We start from the raw sequence: 21,427 nt of genomic DNA, 5'->3' as shown, positions 1-21,427 counted from the left end.
TCAAGTGTAATTTTTGTTTGGCTCCAATGATTTTTACCAAAATTATGGGCCTTGAACTTAGCAAAATTCATAGAAATAACAGTTTTCCGGACTTCTTTTCTAAAGGCTTGCAGATATTGACATGATTTTGGTATATAAATTAACCATGATAAGGTACAGGACAAGTTTATGGTTGGTTCCACTCCGATGATTTTTACCAAAATTAAGGGCCTTAAACTTAGCTAAATTTACAGAAATAACCGTTTTTTAAACTTTTTTTTTCTGAACGCTTGCAGATTATGACATGATTTTTGGTATATAAGTTCACCATGATAAGTTACAGGTCAAGTGTTCGTTTTGTTCCACTACGATGATATTTATTTTGGATTAATTACAACTCAAAGAAACCACAGTCTGGAGTTTGAAACTACCATTCTGAGTAATAGAATTTAGTTAGAAGATAAAGGTCTAAAGCCAAAAAAATATTTCTATTCCTCTTTTTATCGAGGTCCTTCTACATGTATTTCTCTTACAAACAAATTTACTAGATGATCCAACATGGGATTTTCTGTTATGGTTCTTTTTATTCTATGTTTACTTTAGATTTCACCAATTTCCCCTTTTTCATTTGACTTCATAAAATCATGTCTTTATTCCTAACAAGGAAACATAAAATTTAAATGTTGGAATAGCTTTTAGGTTTTGCCAATAAGAGGCAGAACTGTTTGTTATAAAATAACATTGTTCATAATGCACAGCACCTTTATATATGTCCCTGATGTCTCAACCATGGGGAACATGAGAGACTTCCTATATCATATGCTATGCATCTCAGTTTGTTAAGTACCAGTCTACATAAAATTCAGACAATGCCAATGGTAAAGTGATACATGGTGAAGAAAAACTCACCAAATAAACGATAATTTTTCAGTCTACATATGCTATACTTTCACATAACCAAAATCTCCCACTAAAATCAACCAAATTAAGCCAAATCAAGAACGATAACTTTTCCAAAGTGCCAATTTCATGTACAATGTACATAATTTTTATCTCAGAAGTGCAACAGCCAAATGAAAAACTAAGACTTGTTATGTGATCAGTAACTTTCTGAACAAGAAATAAAACTGAATTTAGTGGGTTTTTGACATGCATGAATCACCGTCTGTCTGATTTTTAGAAAGACTTCTACTTTAAAGCTCACTTCCTAACCCCATATGCCATTTCTGGTATACAGAACGATTTGGAGCCATTTATGTTCAGAGCATCTATATATTTAGGATGTCACTGACATTCCATCACTTGAAAATTAAATAAAGATCATTTGTTTTTGTTTCAGGTTGAATATACAAATAGGCTAGATTTTGTATGGAGAGAGCAATGCACGAATGAGAAGAAAGAGCTACAGGATACATCAGCCTTGAATGAAAAACTTCTACAAAATATCTTACCGAAACATGTCGCAGAATATTTCCTTAAAGCACCAAAATCACATGATGTAAGAATTGTTATTAATTTGGGTGTTTGTTCCCCAGTATTTGATGTTGTTAATATAGTTAATTTTGTATATATGGCATAGAAGGATCCAGGGCCCCTCCTTAGGTAATATAGTTGATTATATAGGAAAATCACTGAGCCATGGCAGAGCCAGGTTCTCTCTTAGGTCAGTCAAGGGACCTTCACCCTTGAGAATCTGTGGATTTGCTTCTGTGTGGTTCAAATTTTCGTGATTTCTTTAGGTCAGATAAACAGCTGGTTGTTCTAATTATAATTTTATATCTTTTAAACAGTTATAGAAAGCTTGTTACTTGTAAATAAAGATACTTAGTTATATTCCTTGAAAGGAGAATGTGCAATAGGGGGTGCAAGTTACCTTTAAAAAAAGCTGGTTATGTTTTCAAAGATATATAGCAGAACATTATAGATAGGCATTGATATGTTCTTTCACCACTTTCATATTACATACTTCTGCATCAAGAAATAAATTCATGTAAAATAAGAATGTGTCAAGGTCATAAAAGTTTCCATATTTGTATTCAGTTTATGTTTGCATGGCTGAGAATTAATAAATAAATTGTATTTAATCATGCATATTGGCTTGAAATCAGCTATAAATATTTCAGCAAAAGGAAAAACCCTACACAACCTATAGAGTAAGTTCTGTCAATGTTGTAATGTATGGTCTTTAGACTGTCCATTCATCCCTTAAACTGCCCGTAGCCATGTTATGTAACAGTATTGGAAATGTAGCTAGTTACTGACGCTTTATCCTTATAGCTCTTAAAAAGGCAATTTACAGCGAATAAAATAGCTAATTTTAAGAAATAGAACTGATCTGCCCTTGATTAAATGATCATTACCTGATGAAATGTCTTAAGTAGTTTACTTTACAATTAACAAGGATATTTAAACTTTTATCTTTTCATAGATATTTCAATTAAAGTTGGTCTTTTATTTTAATAAAGGGAAGACCAATTCTTATTCCTTGAAGTTAGCTATTTTACTCACTCTAGTATTGTTGAAAACTACACTTAACTTCCATGTTCCTAGAACTTCTGATTGGTAGATCCTGCCAAAGAAGTGTTATGTGTGTATTGTGTTATGTGCTTGATGTTTGTTGTGTTGGTTTTTTACATACCTTTTAGCACACCTATTACTGCACACCCTGATTAATTATAGGATAACTAGATCACCTCTAATTTTCCCCTGCTTCACCTAGAAAATTAGAATGATTGGAGGCATATTAGGATATAATTTTTTCATGATGTAATCTTGTTAAAAAACTTGTATTGATGTAATTTTGAAATAAAACTATAGTCTACTAACCTTTAAATACCATGCTATATGTTAGATTTGACACTAGTATAGAGCCAAATGTGCCACACATGAGAATCATTTGGTTTGCAACATATGTTTATCATATGAATTGAGCATGATATGTTTCAGTTTTCATATGGTCATCGTTTGATTATCGTATGATAGTCATATGTTGTTCATGAACACATGATTATCATCCCAAGCTATAATTAACATACAAGAATCATGCATATCATGATAATCACATAAATACCATATGTAAATTATCATATGATTATCAGATGATTACCATATGTCTAACAATATAATATGAATTGAGCACCATATGATTATCAAACATGTATGTGGCACATTTGCCTGTTTAATTTAGACCACATAAAGACTAAGTACAATCTCCAGCTGATATATTTAGACAAATTTTCTTTTCAAATTTCCTCTTATTTTATTAGGAAATAAAACAAATGATTTACAGTTATAAAAATGTTTTCAGACCTCATAATTAAGTTTTAAAATCATGATTTAAGGTAAAGAGAAAGTACTAATGTTCATGAGGTTCCAATTTTTGTGGTTTTCGTGTGTAGGCCAAACTATGAAATTTGGTTCCCAACGAAAAGGAGATTCTCATTAATGTGTATACTGAAAATCTCAAAACCACAAATTCAAGAATCTACAAACTTACTTTCACAGTATAATAGAAGAGAATAGGTATGGTGAATATGTCAAGCCTACCAGATACATTATTGTACCAAAAATAGTTATTGTAGTAGAGACTTACAAGCCCTAATACAATTGGCATTTTGGTAGTGCTTTTACAATTGGCATTTTGGTAGCACTATTGCAATAGTTATTTTGGTAGCACTATTACAGTTGGCATTTTTGGTAGCACTATTACAATAGGCATTTTGGTAGCACTATTACAATTGGCATTTTGGTAGGGCTATTACAATTGGTATATTGGTAGTGCTATTACAATTGACATTTTGGTAGGGCTATTACAATTGGTATTTTGGTAACACTATTACAATAGGCATTTTGGTAGGGCTATTACAATTGGCATTTTGGTAGCACTATTACAATTGGTATTTTGGTAGGGCTATTACAATTGGTATTTTGGTAGCGCTATTACAATTGGTATTTTGATAGCGCTATTACAATAGGTATTTTTTGCAATAATGTATTTTTACTTTAAATCATGGTTTTAAAGTTTATAATGAGGTCTGATTTAAAGTAAAAATACATCATTGTACCAAAAAATATCATTTGTATTAGGGTTTGTAAGCCTTCTCACATGACCCTGAGAATTCTTAATAACTAGTTCTTTGATCCCATTCAAAAACAGAGGAGGCAGTTGTTTATACATTAAAGACTGTAGTCTAATCAATGAAAACCTCTTTTTCTAAAATATGATATAAAAAATGCTCTTTACTATTTCTACTCTATAATAAATTTGGAAATAATTCCAAACAGAATTATCTGATAACTATGCATGATATTGATAGAGCAGACTACACACAAATGATTTCAACAGTCGAAATTCCAGATAAAAATAAATTTGTGAACAAGACTTGCAAACCCTATTCCTAAATTCAATGAAGAAAAATGAAACAAAAGTCAGCATCAAGTGAGAAAGTTTAAAATTGTTGAATTAAAATTACATGTACATGTACATTAATAAAACCTATTGCAACTTGAAATCAAACGAAGGTAAATTGCACATACCCACTCAAACAAAGTGATGGCTTCACAATTGTCATTGAAAATTTTTTTCATTTACAAGATTAATTGTATTTTCAGGATCTATACAGTGAATACCATCCAGAAGTGTGTGTGATGTTTGCTTCAATACCAAACTTCAAAGACTTTTACCAGCAGAGTTCTTCAAACAAGAATGGAATTGAATGTATCAGGGTACTAAATGAAATTATTATAGAGTTCGATCAGGTTTGTACAACTAATGTTGTCATCCATTTTTTAGATTTTTTTTTAAACCTTACCAAAAGCTTTGACACATGATTAAACTATCCATAAGAAATATTTTGCTTTCTACAGGTAAGTTGAAGTTTTTCTTCACAAAAACCTACCTGATAAAATTACAAATATGACTTTGCTGGGCTAATTTTCAAGTGGCATTGGAAACAGAAAATTTGAATTCTAGGCTCCAGCAACTTTGTACACAATATTCTATCCTTATATAATGCAGAATAAACCTCATTCATTAGTTTTCTTTTTTTTTCTTGTTTTTCAGCTTTTATCCATGAAAGATTTTGTCAGTGTTGAGAAGATCAAGACTATAGGCAGTACTTACATGGCAGTGACGGGACTGAGAACTCCCAAATCTTTCCGTGTCCTAAAGCGGGTCAATAGTAAACCATTCACAGAATTCCGTCGAAATATTGTTACCATGACAAACTTTGCTTTACGCATGATGTCAAGCTTGGATGAAATCAACAAACATTGCTATAATGATTTTAGGTTGAGAGTTGGTAAGTTGAATAATGAGTACTGTGAACATATCTTAAATTTTTGTGATGTACTAATTTTCATTATTTCTGTGATGGACTGATAAGCACACAAAATAGTAAGCATATAACTGATTTTTAACACTTTGAAGCACTTATCTTTTTTTTTTTTAAACCACAAAATGCATACCTGCAACTATGTTCACCTGACAAAAAATCTATACATTTCATAACAAAATAATGGTTTAAACTTAAGGATGTTCACTGCTCTGTTTAGTAATAACAAGTATTTCAAAGGCCTGTGAAACCTTTCAGGACATTTCATACATGAACAAAACGAGAAGAAAAAATAGATGGGTCAGTCTCCTCATTTTTGAGATATAAGCATTTGAAATTTGGGTGGGAAAAGGATTTCTCTAGATTTTCCATAGGTTTTGTCTCAGTAGGTTTTTTCTATTAAAACACTGAACAAATAACAAGGATTTCATAAAAATGTCCCAAATAACATTTTATGGTATGCTTAATGAAATTATGAAAGGAAAAATTAGGGTCACTATGCAAAAAATATTAATGCTATGAAATGAATAAAACCAGAGAAGTTTGAAAATCTGACAAAAATGGCTTGACATTACCAGTGAACATCCTTAAGTGTGAAAATATATATTTAAAATTTGAAATCAAATTGAAATATATGTTAGTGATGAGTTGAAATACAAATTAGAGGATTGCTTTGTTTTTTCTTTTGTTTCATGGCATTGTTTTCATTGGAGTTGATTGATATTTATTGAATTTAACCATAAGCCTATAACTGCAACTATGTCAAAAACCTATGCTGTGTAAAAATTGCAATTTAAAGTTGTTTGAAGTTAAAATATAGGATCCATAATTCCCCCAACTGTTCAGGGTTAACCTCTGCAGACATCAAGCAGCACTCTGCAGTGCCTTTTATTAATATCTTTTTAAATATATCAAGGATAAGTGATACATAATAACAATGCAAGGAAACTACGAAATAAAATGTTTGATTATAACAGTCATTTTCTTAAAGATTCTAATATACACTACTGTCAACACAAATTTTAATTTCTCCATTGATTGTATGAGTGGAGTCACAATGTCACCACCCAACACAGTGGAGTCAACATTCCAAGATAAGTCTATATTTAAGTCCTTCTGCCTTCATACCCAAATATATTAAATGATTCTTAAAGTTTAATAACATTTCATATATATGCAGAAAAAAAATAATTAAAACGGTATTTACATGTAAATGAGTAATTTTATCTTACCGGTAGTTTTTACTTTGGTGGAGACACTGTGGCATCACAGTGGAGTAAATTGGCGACTGGGGAGAGTGGAGAAATTAAAATTTAGGTTGATAGTAGCTTAATTTGATATATTTCTTATCCATAAAAAAGACAACATATACTGCTTTCATTTAACAGGATTAAACCATGGGGCTGTTACAGCAGGTGTTATTGGTGCAAGGAAACCACAATATGATATTTGGGGAGATACTGTTAATGTTGCCAGCCGTATGGACAGTTGTGGACAGTTGTCTAAAATTCAGGTACTGTATATGCTTTGGTTATGTATCTAAAATTAAGGCATGTTTAGAATTACTGTATATGATTGATTGTTCAAGTAACATTCACCAATATTCAGGGTGACATTATCTGAATTTGATTATCCTGTATTTTTATTAAGAACACAATCAAAATCCAGTGTGTGAACTGCAGATCAACATTTCTACTTGTTTTAAATGAACATGGAATTTATGTAAAAAGTATCTGTTATAGGAATGTCCTATTTATGTAGATGGTAAATGGCATAAAATCATTCTGTCAGAAGTGATGTAATTTAGAAATGAGGTATTCAGTTAGAAAGTGATTGTTTGAATTTTTAACACAGACACACTTTAGGAAGTCCCGCATAATCTTGTTGGTGTATGTATCAGCAATTTAACAATATAGCAGTGTTGTTTGATTGCAAATAGCTCCATCCCACGTAGACAGAGTTAAAAATCATATTAAAACACAAAATGTTTTGCTTCTGGAATCGTTTCTTTTTACTTTAATCACAATAATTAAAAAGTTTCATTAGAAATGAAGTTGGGTTTTCCAAAAAAAAACAAATTTAATGACTATAATCACATTTTGGCTTACAATTTTTGCAATGAGTAGGCAAATAATAGTTTCTGATTGACCATATATAATTGGTTTACTTTGCCATATGCCTGCTTTAAAATGTTACAAATTTTTCTGAACATATTTTAAATCTAGTTATCTTCCCTTACAGGTGCCAGAGAAGACAGCTGAAGTGCTGATAGAAGAAGGATTTGATTGTCAATACAAAGGAATAACACATGTCAAAGGGAAAGAACCCATGCCAACCTATTTTGTACCATATGAAACAACTAAGTTGTGACAAAAAGGTCAAAGGTCAATTGAAGGTAGTCCCAGACTTGATGAACCATCAACCAATTAATACAGAGTGATTAGTTAAGTAGGTCAATGATCAAGAGGAACTAATATTTAATATAAATAGGTCAAATCAAAACTGGAGTTTTGTAATTTCTATTCCAGCTGTCCATGTTTATGTCAATGCAATATGCTGATTGAACAATTGATGTCAGAAATCAATTGCTTTTCTTTTTCAAAATGTGTGCATGGAAACAACTTCAGCTTTGGACTTTTCTGCATTCTGCATTGAATTGCAATGTTTTGTTTATTTATGATCTACTGCATCCATTTGAAGAAGGTGTAAGAATGGTTGTGAGTTTTTGATAAGACAGTTACAGCCTTTGGTGCCTGGCCTATGAAAGGTGCTTTCTGTTTTGTGATAACTAATGTCTTACAGAAGTTTTATGGTATGTTTGGTTTGATGAACTGATATGGTACCAACTAAAGATGTAAACAATTTTGGTTATCAGTTGTGGATCTGGAAACAATACCAACATTATCAACTGAACCAGAAAATGGGGAGATTATTCCTTTACTTGCCATGGCAATGCTATAAATTAAGTCATGAATCAAGGACAGTCACTGATAGATACTGTGATGAAAGTTTGATCTGTGATACAGATTCAAGGGCAGATAACTTGTTGTCTTGTCCTACCTTAGTGCCAAATATTTCAAATGATATTATAAATGTGTATTTCATTTATCATTTTTTTTTGTATGTTAGTGTCTTTTTTGTCAATTATTGTAGAAAAAATATCATTATTTTTTTTTCTTTTTTAATATTCATGTTATGGTTTAGATATTTTTGATAAATTACTTGTGTCAATACTTTAAATTGCTTATCTTAATTGCACTGATGAAATCAGATAGGTGATTCCATTAGATAAAATGTTGTAAAGCGTCTTTGCTTTTTTTTTTGTTTTGTTTTTTTTTTTCGTTATGAAGTGCAAAGCTTTCAAAGTGACACCTATCTAAACCAAACCCATTTGAAACTTTAAAACAGTGCAGTTTACAAAGGTTTTAAAAGACATTAAAATTGTTATAAATGGGCTTAAAAAAATGTCTGGTTTTGGTATTATTGAGGGTTCAGTTCAGACAGATTTTACTGTATGTGCAGCTTGGGAAAATTATATTAACATCTTAAGTCTTTGTTTTTTCTGCCTTTACAGTTTATATTTGAATTGCTTGACTGCATGAACAGTGTTATAGGAGAAGATTTCTGCTATGCTAATTGCTGAGCAAGACTGGCTTTTTTTTGTAAAGAGGCTTTTTAAAGGAATCATCATACATAAAATCTCATAATTAATATCAGAATTTACAAGTTTCTGGTTTGGTTATGTTCCTTTCTTAAACATTATCAATACAAAATTACAGAATATTGTCAACAAAATATAGATGAAATTTGTTCTGAAAACAAATTCCGTAATACATTGAAATGTTCCAAAACAAAATCATTTTGGACTGTAGAGCTTTTTCACTTTATTAAATTCCAAGGCTCAGATACATTTTAACTGATTAATAGTGACTTTAAAAAGTGTCTGTTTCAGGCAGGTTACTGGTTTATTCAGTGGCCAATTTATACAAGTTTTACTATAGTAAGATTGCACAAAAATTGTACAGTACTGTAAGTTAGCATTCCACTCATTATAGAATTGTTTAAGTACAAGTCTACATAAAATTCAGACACTACCGATGGTAAAGTGATTCATGGTGAAGAAAAACCCACCAAACAAATGGTTCTTTTTCAGTCTACATATGCTGTACTGTCAAAAAACAACAATATTTTCGGCATTCAGATCTGCACTTTTAAGAAAATCATACATTCATATCCCACTGAAATCAACCAAATGAAGCCAAATCAAGAACGATAACTCTTCCAAAGTGCAAATTTCATGTACAATCTACATGATTTTTATCTCAAAAGCGCAACTACCAAATGAAAAATTAAGACTGGTTATGTGATTAGTAACTGTTTCTGAACAAGAAATAAAACTGAATTTGGTGGGTTTTTAACATCCATGAATCACCTCCTGTCTGATTTTTAGAAATACTGGTACTTAAGTATATAGATATGATGTATAATGTTGTGCAAAGAAATAGATAGTGGTATTCATCCTCTATAGCTCTATAGGTTTATTACATAAGGGAATACATTCTCTTCAAATTCTTCAAATGCTGTTCCATCTTGCAATTTTCAGTTAATGATTTATGAAGTTATGTCTTGAGTTTAGAGACATCTGTTTAGACAAGTTTCAAAGAATTGAACAATTTATAAATGTACAGTTCAGATAAACAAGTGAGAATTTTTTTTTTTTTTTTTTTTTTTTTTTTTTTTGGGGGGGGGGGGATACGAAAAATGCAGGTGATATGTTGACATAAGTTGGAAATGGAAAATAAATTAAGATTAAAAGAATTTAATCCTATTGTTGTTTAGGCATGCCCTTACCTATGAATTGAAGTAAAAATTATTTGGACAATATTCATATATTTTTGCATAAAATTATTTCTCAGTAATTAAGACCTGATAAGACAAGACCATTTGTTGTTTGAACAGGTTTATGCTAAAATACTTTATAGGTACTTACAGGTGTAACTGAATACCATAGAATATTTTGTTGATGTATGATCTTTCCGGTAGCCAGTTAGAAAATATCTCATAAAGTATTTTTGTGATGTATAAACATTACAGTATTTAAGGAAATCTAACCTAATTATGATGCAAAATTAGATATTTCAAAATGTTAATAGGACATAGTGATCAAATTGACAAACATGGATTTTAAAAATTAAGATTGATGAGATGACAGTGATGCATGTTTTTACTAATTAGATTGGCATGTCAACTGTGGAGTTATTTTAAGGATCTTACATCTTGTGTTCTGATTACCTATTATGACATGGAACTAATACCAATAGAACTATTTTATACAGTGAAACCTTCCTAAACCAAACCCTGAAAATACTGAAAACTTGTCTACTCCAAACGGTTTTTTAATCCCTTTCTGTAAATTTAAAAGAATTTTTAACCTGAGTAAACTGAACACCTACCTGTCTAAACTGAACATATTTGAATGGGTTTAGTTTTGACAGTTTTCACTGTACTTAATTGAAAGGTTTCCTCTGGTTGACAATGTCAGGGCGTTAATTTGTAGTCATTTAGCTGGAAATTATGATGAGTGGGTGGGTATTTGGACTGGAAACATGAGATTAAGGCACAGGAAGTGTAGGGTGGAAGCTTTAGAAAAAAAATGAACTCTTTGAAAGAGGAAATTAGTCATGATTGTGTGAAGATGTGGATTGATATTAAAAGGAAAGCTTAAAAGAGTTAGAAACAGCAGTGATAGATGGATTTTTTTTTTTCGTCAATGAACATTTTGTTATTTTTTCTCGGTACATTGGTAACTGTCTATCTGGATTTAATCCTGAACAAAACAGGAATATGTCTAAATTAACCATGTTGTTGAAGCCGCTCTGAATAAGTTTTTTTTTAATTTATAAACCAGAGTACAATGTCTTACAATAAAGACCCTATCAACAATTTATTATAATGAATGATTTACCCTTTTTTTGGGACATGAGAACTATATTTCCTTTCTTCGTTGAACTGGGCTTTTACATACTTTCCACTCCATGTTCTTGTGAATATAAAACTATGCCCCATGCATATCTGCCAACTGGCCAAATTTTTGGTTGGTTCAATATTTAAAAAAACTTTGATAGAAAATTTTATTTACAGGTACATTCCCTTTTTATGTCAGTGTAGAAACCATCTTAATTGAAATATTATTATAGGTAATTTTTTTTACATAATTTGACCATTTGAGCCTTATATTTATACAAATATGTTCCTTAAAATAAATCCAAATCAGTGATCTTTAGAAAATATTTCAAGTTATTTTCATATGAATTTTGTAAATGCACTAAAGTATTTCACAAAAAAAGACACTCTCAATAGACAAATGTTCATTTCTATGAAAAAAGTCATTACTCAAATTTTCTATTTGTTTTGCATATTTAGCTAGTCATATTTTAAATTTTTACACCATGAAATATTTCTTTTTTAATCTCTTATTTTTGTCATGTATTTTACATTTAACAGTACTGCATTATTTTGAAGATAAAGGCATTCCATTTTGTTATAACTTGTGTTGTGTTCTTAAGAATCAGTCTTTGTAAAAATCAGACAGGAGGTGATTCATGCATGTCAAAAACCCATCAAATTCACGTTTATTTCTTGTTCAGAAACCGCTATAGATCACATAACCAGTCTTTGTTTTTCATTTGGGTGTTGCACTTTTGAGATAAAATTTATATAGATTGTACATGAAATTAGAACTTCGCAAGAGTTATCGTTCTTGATTTTGTTCGATTTGGTTGATTTTAGTGGGAGATAAATGTATGATTTTATCAAAAGTACAGATCTGAATATGGAAAGGACAACTGTTACGTAAAAATATAGCATATGTAGATTGAAAAAGCATTGTTTGTTCAGTTGGTTTTTCTTCATCATGAATCACGTTAATATAGACAGTGCCTGAACTTTATATCGACTGGTAATTAATTTGATATATATATATGTTTATATTATGCCATGTTTTCACAAAGAACAATTTGTTAATGATCAAAAGTTCTCAAGAATAAATATATTTTACTTTAATTATTTTGTCTTCCTTTTGTAATTATTTCCAGCCTTTAAACCCTTTCATTCATGAGATTTGGCTGATGTTTCAATTTTTTACACAAGTGATTCCAGACCAAAAAAAATCAAAATGTTCTAGGTCATTCAAATTTAGTCCAGAAAAGCTCAAACTTGGTGAAGTTTTAACTGGAAAAGTGTCTTCAGATTTGCATAAACTGGTTCATGGTTACCATGGAGACAGCAAATGGGAGAAAAATGCATTTTTGGACAATGTGTTCTCTATATTTTCTTTAAATCAGCATTTAATGGTCAGGGGCTCACTTCCTATATATATAAAGTAATAGGACTTGCCGCTTGGTTACATTATGCACCATTTTATAGCTAGCAAGTAAGTGAAAAGGGTAGAGAACAAACATGATATTATGACACGTCAATAAAGTTAACGGTCCGAATAATATGGATAGTAGGAGCATGTTCGTCCGCCTGTTCATCCGTTCCTCCATCCGTCTGATGGTATTCGGGCTCCATTATTTCGTCCACGAACTACTGATCGAATGGATATAAAATTTGGTTTGTAGATTCATTGTGACAAGGCATATCTGTAATGAATTTCTGCCTAATACCAATTCAGGTCATGGATATGCTGGTAAAAAATCAAATTGCAAAATTTGGCTCCCTTTAAAAGAATTTGGTTTGCTCTTCACTTTAAATGTGTTATACGCGATGGTTTCATATAATGGCTTCATATTAAGCAAATTTAAACATTATTTTTTTCAGTACATGTAAATGGTAGTGATTTTTTTTCTGTTTTTGTTTTCTTACAATTATTGGCTCCCTCTGCAATGAGTGATTTGTGATTAAGGTCCAATTGGTTTGCAGCTTTTAATCAGAACTGGATACACTTAAACCTGTCAACCGCACCACAAATAAATCGAAAACCAGAATCCGTTGGAAGTCCCTACTTTAAAATGCAAATGCATCATAACCTGTATAAACCAAACAAATACTTTGGACCCAAATATTGTCACTAACATTGTAACTGCTACATGTTACACATGTAGCAATACTGGCGAAAATAGCACAATGCATATACTAATCAATCCCATTTTCTTAAATAAGAAACTTCAACCTCTTGATATCACAAAATACAAATGAGATGCAGTTCTAACCTCTCAGGGAAGCTTATCCGAAGAACCGGCTCTAGGACAGTTCTACAAGTGCCGTGGATCTGTTCTTGAGACGGATCTTCTAATTGTACTCCCACAGCCAGCCCTGAAACTACTCTCATGCGGCTGGTTGCGCTGGAACTGTCAGCAGAGCCAGCTCTCGGAATGTCAAAAGCGTTCTCATCCGTAATTACTTGGACAACTGTCCTCAGTTTTCAGACACATAAATGTAGAGTAAAAGTAGTACATATCTCTGATATTTTCCGTAACAAACTGCAAAATCAATTTTCATCATCAAGGTTGTTGACCTTTACATACAACCATTTAACTAGATGAACTTGTCAAAGAAAGAGTACTCGTTTCATTATTGTAATTAAGACTTGTCGAGAAGGTGTGGAGACAGTACACTTTAATCCACCTGGTACAGTTACATTGCAGAAACACTTTTGCAGCAGTGATTCAGTACTTCAGGGAAAAACCATGAACAGCTATTTCTACGAAGGTTTACACGAAAAGATAATCACGTGCGTGGTGCATTAAAGTTCACGTCACTCTTTTCCTGAAACTTCTCGGAAACAAATTTCTGAATTAACCTCAGCTTCATGTAAGTCTCAAAATTCCATGCGACTGATCGACTAACAGGCGCACGACTTAGCTTCTTCGATGCTATGTACATTGACTTCTGACCAGAATTAATTAGTAAATGTTTACAAGGTATACCAGGAGCATACACTGTCGAGTTTATTTGACCAATTAAGGGATCGCGAGAAGCAAGTACAGCGCTAGCACTTGCAGTAGTGATTGAAAACATGCATTCAACAAAATGGCAAAAATATCATAGCAGTTTAAATTGAAGCCATATAATATTTCGATAAGTGAATTCAAAATCACCATTCCTTTAACTCCGAAAAAGGGTCTTTTATGATGCAATTGTAAACACTAAGGATCTTTACAGTATTTCCTTTAAAAATATTTTGCAAAAAATTATTTAGTGGATTTCAATCTTTAATACATCAATTTACAGGAACGAGAAACATACTTTAATTTACGATCCAAGGGAAGAACAATGGTAAAAATAAAAAAAGAAAAAAAGAAAAATACCGAAAAAAAATTCAGCAACTCGGGAAAATATTTATTTTGCAGCACCAAGGCATATAATACGCCCGTCAACCTTTTTCTTTGTTTTCAAAGATGATATGAAAGCAATAAAAGCACTCCTTGGAGCGGGGATCTAATATTTCAGATTAGAATAAGAGTTTTTGGAGGTAGATTTTGTGAAAATCAAGATTTCATGCCAACAAATTGTTCCAATTTTACGGGGCGCTAGGTGAGCCCCACTTGAATCAACGCCTATCTCTATCAACATTGTACTGATAAACTGATAATGTCATGATTCCCAAAGTGCGTTTTGGTGTTTTCATAAAGCGTGAGGACCGATGGATAGACAGTGGTATAATACGAATTCTTTGGCGTTAAACAGGAATAAATCACTAACATTCGAATAAAAGTCCAAATAAATCATATATGAAAATTGTTTCTTTCTTAATATGTCCGCCAAAAGACAACCAGAGCGCATCAGACTAGGTGTGCCGGTAAGGTAAGCATTGACCGAAGTCAAAGGAATTCACACCGCAGACAGTTGCTTCTAGAAATTATGACACAACTTCACATGTACTTTAATAATTGCACAAGCACACGTTTACTTAAAACTCCATATCTTTTGCATGTACATGTATATTAATTCATAAGCTGTCAATTACAATGACATTAAGAAGATTAAAAAACAAACAAAACATTCCCCAGTTTGTTGTATATTACACCAGACAATGTGTGCCTTTATCTACTTAGACCACATGTAAACTTATGAGCATGATGCGTACGCCCATACAATTATATGCAAAGGTTGAATCTCATTACGTTTCATTTGGAATACTAATAATTTTAATACTTTTCCAATTCAAATATTCAAATGATCAATTACAGAATCTGAATAATGAAGACCTTAATGAACAATTGATATATGACTTTCACTAACCACGGAAGACTCTTGAATTTTCTGAATTTCCCTAGGATAGAACGGTCCGACAAATTACAGGTAAATACCACTTTTTCTTATCTTAAAAAATCCCGTCAAATTTACAATAGAAAAAAAATACTTAAGTATAAACGATATTTCGTTAGATTTGTTATTTTGTCGTTGAAAAGGTAAAGGATAGTGATCTGAAGGAAACAAATTTTAGAAATAGTTTCGTTAATGAATTGATTTGACTTGTCTTCAAATAGCAAATATCAGTTATCATAAAGAGCTTTCGCTGGGGAAGTGATATTGCAAACCCGATAAAATACTTTGTAGGATAGCAGGGAGTTTATATTGAATACAATCCTTGAGGATAGCAAAGAGCATTCAAGGGAACTTAGATTCGAACAGAAATCAAAAGAATATAATCCAAGGATAAAGACCAGACAAACAAGCCGAAACTACACGCAACAAAGAACATAAAATAACCAAAATAACACGTACAAAGAAAAAAAAGCAAATGAGCAACTCGGACATCACTAAAATTGGATGCAAAAAAGTTGCGTATTCGATCCATGTACAAATAAAACAATTTATGAATGAAACATACCCAACAAATCAAATGATATATAAACGGATAAAAGACAACTAAGAATAGGAACAGAAACCAAATCAAAGCGAACAAACCATATAACATCAACAACAAAAAAAGAGGAAAACCAAACAAAATGGAACGAAATGTTAAACGAAAAGGGAGACTTTTTGAGATTAGAATTGAACACTTTTAATTGGTAAATTTGAAACGAATTCAAGATTAATTTAAAACTTTGTTGGATGTTATGTCTATATCCTTTTTATTTTCCTATTATAATGAAACTATGATGCTGCCAAAACAAGGTACTATTATCGCATTTCTGAACTCTGATATCGTTTTATACTAATTGTACCGATCTAATATGCCGATAACACGTCTCAACGCCGCTCATACCACAAATAAACCTAACAATGGTATTTATAGGCAATGACTTGTTTTAAAGGCGAATATTTCATTGGTTTTATTTCCATCCGCCATAAAACTGCCCAATGGTTGCCTTTCTGGTTTATGCGCGCACATACTGTTCTGTAGTTAAGATTCTGAAATGTATCCCTGTTATCAAGGGAACCAAAATTCTAGTTGAAATCAAAAAGGTATAATTGAGGGATAAAGACCACGGAGAAAACAGAAACACAACAAATAACGTGAAAAAAAAACCTAAAATAACAAAAAAGAATAAAGAAACAAAAGTCCATGAGCAACTTAGACTACACTAAAAACTGGGAGCATGGGCCAGGTCCGTCGGTAGGATTAGTGTTCATTGCTTTTCTAGACATATCCGACGAGTTGCTTCAAAATCAAGTCGGTCTCGATACTCTGAATACTTCACAGCAAATCATGCAGACACTTCTGAAATGAAAATTTTATATCGTTTTGTCCTTTTGTCCTGAACTGTTGATAGAACGTAACAATCAATTTAGCAACCAACATAAATGTTTTTTTTTTTCAAAGAAATATATTACACATATACTTTGAAAGAACCATTGTTCGTGGTGTACCAATTTCGTGGTTTTCGTAGGTAGGTCAAACCACGAAATTTGATTCGCAACGAATAGTAGATTCCGATTGATGTGTGTACTGAAAACTTCAGAACCACGAATTCAAGAATCCACAAACTTGTGTTTCTTCCCTGATCCACGAAAGTACTTTCACAGTAATACACCAGAACACAATTTGGCAATATTGTATTTCAGTAGGTCGTGACCGACTCTCCGTACACATTAAAATTGTTTACAAACTTCAAGATTTCTTTTTCATTTAGACTGAAGTTTTGCTGTTGTTTTCAGCAGGACCTCACAAGCTATCGCCAAAATGTTTAAAGTCGCTGACTACAGTTTGTTTGTTCTGTCATCATTTGTGTTTTACATTAAAACAACAAACGGAGGTAAGTAAAAATGTGTTGAAACTTAAAAAATTGCAACAATAATTGTCACATTTTTTAAATACACCTGTTCTGTAAAGACGCTCGTTGAATATACCGGTATTTATGAAACCTGTTCAAACCGCCCTCCGGGATTACATGGATTCAAAATAATAAGGTTATTTTTTTTTTGGGGGGGGGGTGCTGTATAAGTTCGAATTTCAAGAAATTGATCTATAGGTAACCTCAACTTTTAATTACAACATTTATCAAATTTAATACATTAGATCGTCAGGAAATCCTACAATGGACTCGGATAAAAATAGAAATTACCCATTTTTGTTGCTTCAAACATTAATCAGTAAATACGTTAACAATGTATATGAATCATATTTAGATTTACATTTTCCATTCTCTTTCTTTTTTTTTTAGATTTCTGTGCTGGTGTATACTTTTCACCACTGGAGGATTCATGCTGTCATGGTACACTAACAGGCTTTCCAAACCAACAATGTTGTGGACTCAATGGCTTCAAGTCGCCATTTGATTCTTGCTGTGGTGGTGTTGTGAGTTCTCCCGGTGGAAGCCATTGTTGTGGTACAAAAGCTTACACGCCTCCGTACGAAGCTTGCTGCAATGGAAAGTTTAGCTCGCCAGGTGGCTCGCACTGTTGTGGAGATGAAGCATACACACCACCATTTAAAGTTTGTTGTAATGGCGTCCTAAACACACCCGGTGACCAACTTTGTTGTGGAACCGTAGCATTCGATCCCAAAGTTGAGATTTGTTGCCAAGGTACCTTATTCCCGAAAGATGGACAAGCGTGCTGCGGTGGTGACGTTATTGACACCATAGACGAAATATGCTGCAATGGTATGGTCCATAAGATAGGAAATGTGTGTTGTGGAAGTAATTCGTATGACCCTTTCCAGGAATCGTGTTGCAATGGACATGTTCAAAACAAGGGTGATTACTGCTGGTATAGAACCATGAACATGGGTGCTATGCGTGGCCACATGAACCAACATTCAAATTCGTATAACATGAATCCCAAGACTTTAGGGCTTAACTCCAATTCTTTCGGGTTGAACTCGAAATCTTTTGATCTAAATTCAAAATCTATGGGGCTCAACTCGAAATCTCTAGGACTAAATTCTAATTCTATGGGATTAAATTCGAAATCTTTAGGGCTCAATTCACACTCTCTGGGCCTGAATCCGAAATCTGTTGGGTTGAACTCGAAACCTTCTGACCTTAACTCAAACACATTGGGACTGAATTCGAAATCTTTAGGGCATAATTCAAATTCTTTAGAACCAAGTTCAAATTCTTTAGGACTAAGTTCAAATTCTTTAGGACGAAATTCAAATTCTTTAAGATTAAATTCAAAATCTCTTGGACTAAATCCAAAATCTTTTGGTATAAATGCCAATTCTTTTGGATTGACTTCAAAATCATCTGTAGGGCAGAATTCAAATTCTTTCGGCATAAATCCAAAATCATTCGGGTTGAATTCAAAGTCGTTAGTGCCAAATTCAAATTCAATAGGGCTAAATTCAAAATCTCTAGGAGTTAACCAAAAATCTTTTGGAGCTACCTCGAAATCATCTGTAGGGGTTAGTTCAAATTCACTCGGACTGAATTCAAAATCTGCAGCGCAAAGTTCGAATTATATGCGACCTAATTCCAATAGTCATGGACAAAACTCGAATTCCTTTAACTCCAACTACAATTTTCAAAGAAAATCTTTCCTTTGAAATGTGTCATTGTTTTTGTTTTTCCTTTGAAATGTGTCATTGTTTTTGGTTTTTTTTGTTTTGTTTTGTTTTGTTTTGTTTTTGTTTTTGTTTTTTTTGTTTTGTTTTGTTTTTGTTTTTTTTTTTCGAGAAAAAATGGCCTGGCGTTTAGTGATTGAATCTAACGTTGCCGGGTGTTTTAAGGTTGATATCAAAATCTTTTTTAATCGTGTTAGTCGCCACTTGACGTCCGAGGAGAGAATTTGCAGAACTGTTTAAACAAAACATGTTTAAATAAATGAACACTGAATTAAGTAAGTTCCTCTAAAAGACGAATACAGAATTAACTGTCTAAACCAAACCATAATTAAATTATGAACATGTCTAATCCAAATACTTTATAAACAAAAAAATCAAGACACCGAAACACCAAATAAACAACATGCTGAATAAACTACAAAATTGTCTAAACCAAACACTAAATAAACAAATATACCTTTCTAAACCAAACAACTAAATTAACAAAGTGTATCTTTATAAACCAAAATAACTGGTTATGAATAAACAAAAGTTTTACGACACCAGCATTCTGAGAGTATTGCATGGCAATACAATATCCCCTATCGGAAGAAATTGATGTTTGAAGACAATAGAATGCAAATTTCATGCATCATCTGTTACTGAGAATAGTGTGGTAAATTGAATCTGCACAAATTTTGTAAGTCCAAGGGTCTTAACTCAACAAAAATCCAACAGACCGAAACAAAATTCAAACTTGATCTGTAACTCATCATGGTAAAGCAATGTACCCAATATAAATTGTTAATCTGCAACCATGATGAAACACTTATTTGGCTGACTGAGAGTGCAAACCTGAAGTATCCTTTAGCGAAAGTCACCGACAGGGGACTAATAAAACCAGAACAAGTGACAAGAAACATAACAAAACAAAACAGCCAAACTCATGAAGAACATGTACCCAAGCGTGTTAGGGATACCATTCTTTCATCTGTATGGCATAGATGTTATTTAGGTGTTTGTTCCTTTGCATAAATGCTTGTTTAAAATATAGCATTTAAAAATGAATGCCAATAAAAGATGAAAGGAAAGAAAGTATGTTATTCCGAAAATTATCCTTTTTAGATTAGGTCATTATTGTGACCTTGAAACTGATAATTCAGCCCTTTGAATGAATAGGCATGGTGGATAGATCGATATTTGTAACGAAAGTGCTAAATTGGTCTTTTGTACATGTTTGTTTGTTCAAAAATGAAATTTAAGCATTTTAGTTCATATACCGGTAAGATATTTTTTCAGGGGCAACAATTTTTCATCTATGAAGTTGAAAAGTTCAAATATTTATTACATGGGCTCATTTGAAAGCTAAGACATTATATTAAGGTACTGTAACATATAAAAGCTTTTTTGAACTACGGATTTTCAAAAAATGGACAAAAACAGGTGAAATAGAAGAAAATAAATATTCTGAAAATTCCCCATTTTACCCCAAAAGCAAAAATTTAGTGCCTTAAACTGAGCAGATATGCTGGATTCATTGTTATTTTGAATATAAATGCTAAAAATATTACTTTTACAGTATTGGTATGTTCTGAATAAGCACTTTATTTCAGACCAAAACATCTTTTCTAGGGGAAGGGGTAATATTTTTATTATTCTAGAAAAATTCTTACATGAAAATAATTTTTTTCTTGGTTTCATGATGTAGAAAATTATCCATCACATGACACCAAATTTGAGACATTTTTGTTGTGCAATAACTTGTAGACTTGAATTTATACGACTTGATGTGGAAAAATGGAAAATTGCATTTTTAGTCATTTTTTTATTCATTCTGACTATGAAAATCGCCACAAGAAATCAAAAGAACCCCAAAAGCAACAAGTGTAATAGTACTAAGCAGAAAATACCGAATAAGCCATATTTACTGAAGCATCAATAGACTAGCCCGTTTGACATTGAAACATATGTCAATTTAAGCAGTTTTTTTTTTGGTGTGGTAGTGGTATATTTTTATACATATAACTCAATAATCGTAAGCGTTACCACAATTGTTTTGATACCATTAAAAAGCTGAGATATTGTACTACATGATATACCATTACCTTATAGAATATTCTTTGGCAACAAATTGATTTGTAAATGGGAGGTATAAAGGTACCTGAAAATCATTATGAAG

At 32.1% G+C, this 21,427-nt stretch overlaps 2 protein-coding genes across 9 annotated transcripts in view; both read left to right on the top strand.

Annotated features, from left to right (window-relative positions):
• The window catches only part of LOC148617136 (adenylate cyclase type 2-like), a 99,220-nt gene extending 90,057 nt beyond the window's left edge, over nucleotides 1-9,163 (top strand). For 6 of the 8 annotated variants that reach the window (XM_088584464.1, XM_088584466.1, XM_088584465.1 and 3 more), the window contains 6 exons: nucleotides 1,319-1,477; nucleotides 2,103-2,132; nucleotides 4,591-4,737; nucleotides 5,042-5,279; nucleotides 6,701-6,825; nucleotides 7,554-9,163. In XM_088584464.1, the coding sequence (XP_088440590.1) occupies nucleotides 1,319-1,477; nucleotides 2,103-2,132; nucleotides 4,591-4,737; nucleotides 5,042-5,279; nucleotides 6,701-6,825; nucleotides 7,554-7,682 (828 nt within the window). In that variant the 3' untranslated portion in view covers nucleotides 7,683-9,163. The remainder of the gene's footprint in view (nucleotides 1-1,318; nucleotides 1,478-2,102; nucleotides 2,133-4,590; nucleotides 4,738-5,041; nucleotides 5,280-6,700; nucleotides 6,826-7,553) is intronic. The other 2 variants (XM_088584470.1, XM_088584471.1) reach the window with 1 other exon arrangement.
• Nucleotides 9,164-15,496: 6,333 nt separating this feature from the next.
• Nucleotides 15,497-21,202, top strand: LOC148617135 (uncharacterized). The gene is made up of 3 exons (XM_088584474.1): nucleotides 15,497-15,617; nucleotides 17,421-17,518; nucleotides 17,927-21,202. The coding sequence occupies exons 2-3, from the start codon at nucleotides 17,446-17,448 to the stop codon at nucleotides 19,249-19,251; spliced, it is 1,398 nt and encodes a 465-aa protein (XP_088440600.1). The 5' UTR covers nucleotides 15,497-15,617; nucleotides 17,421-17,445; the 3' UTR covers nucleotides 19,252-21,202.
• Nucleotides 21,203-21,427: the final 225 nt, after the last annotated feature.

The sequence above is a fragment of the Perna viridis genome, chromosome 5 (assembly GCF_037379345.1).
Source record: "Perna viridis isolate PV_CMFRI_1.1 ecotype Kerala chromosome 5, ASM3737934v1, whole genome shotgun sequence".
Lineage (NCBI taxonomy): Eukaryota > Metazoa > Mollusca > Bivalvia > Mytilida > Mytilidae > Perna > Perna viridis.
The sequence above is the reverse complement of the archived record's forward strand: the minus strand, read 5'-3'. Positions and strand labels throughout refer to the sequence as shown.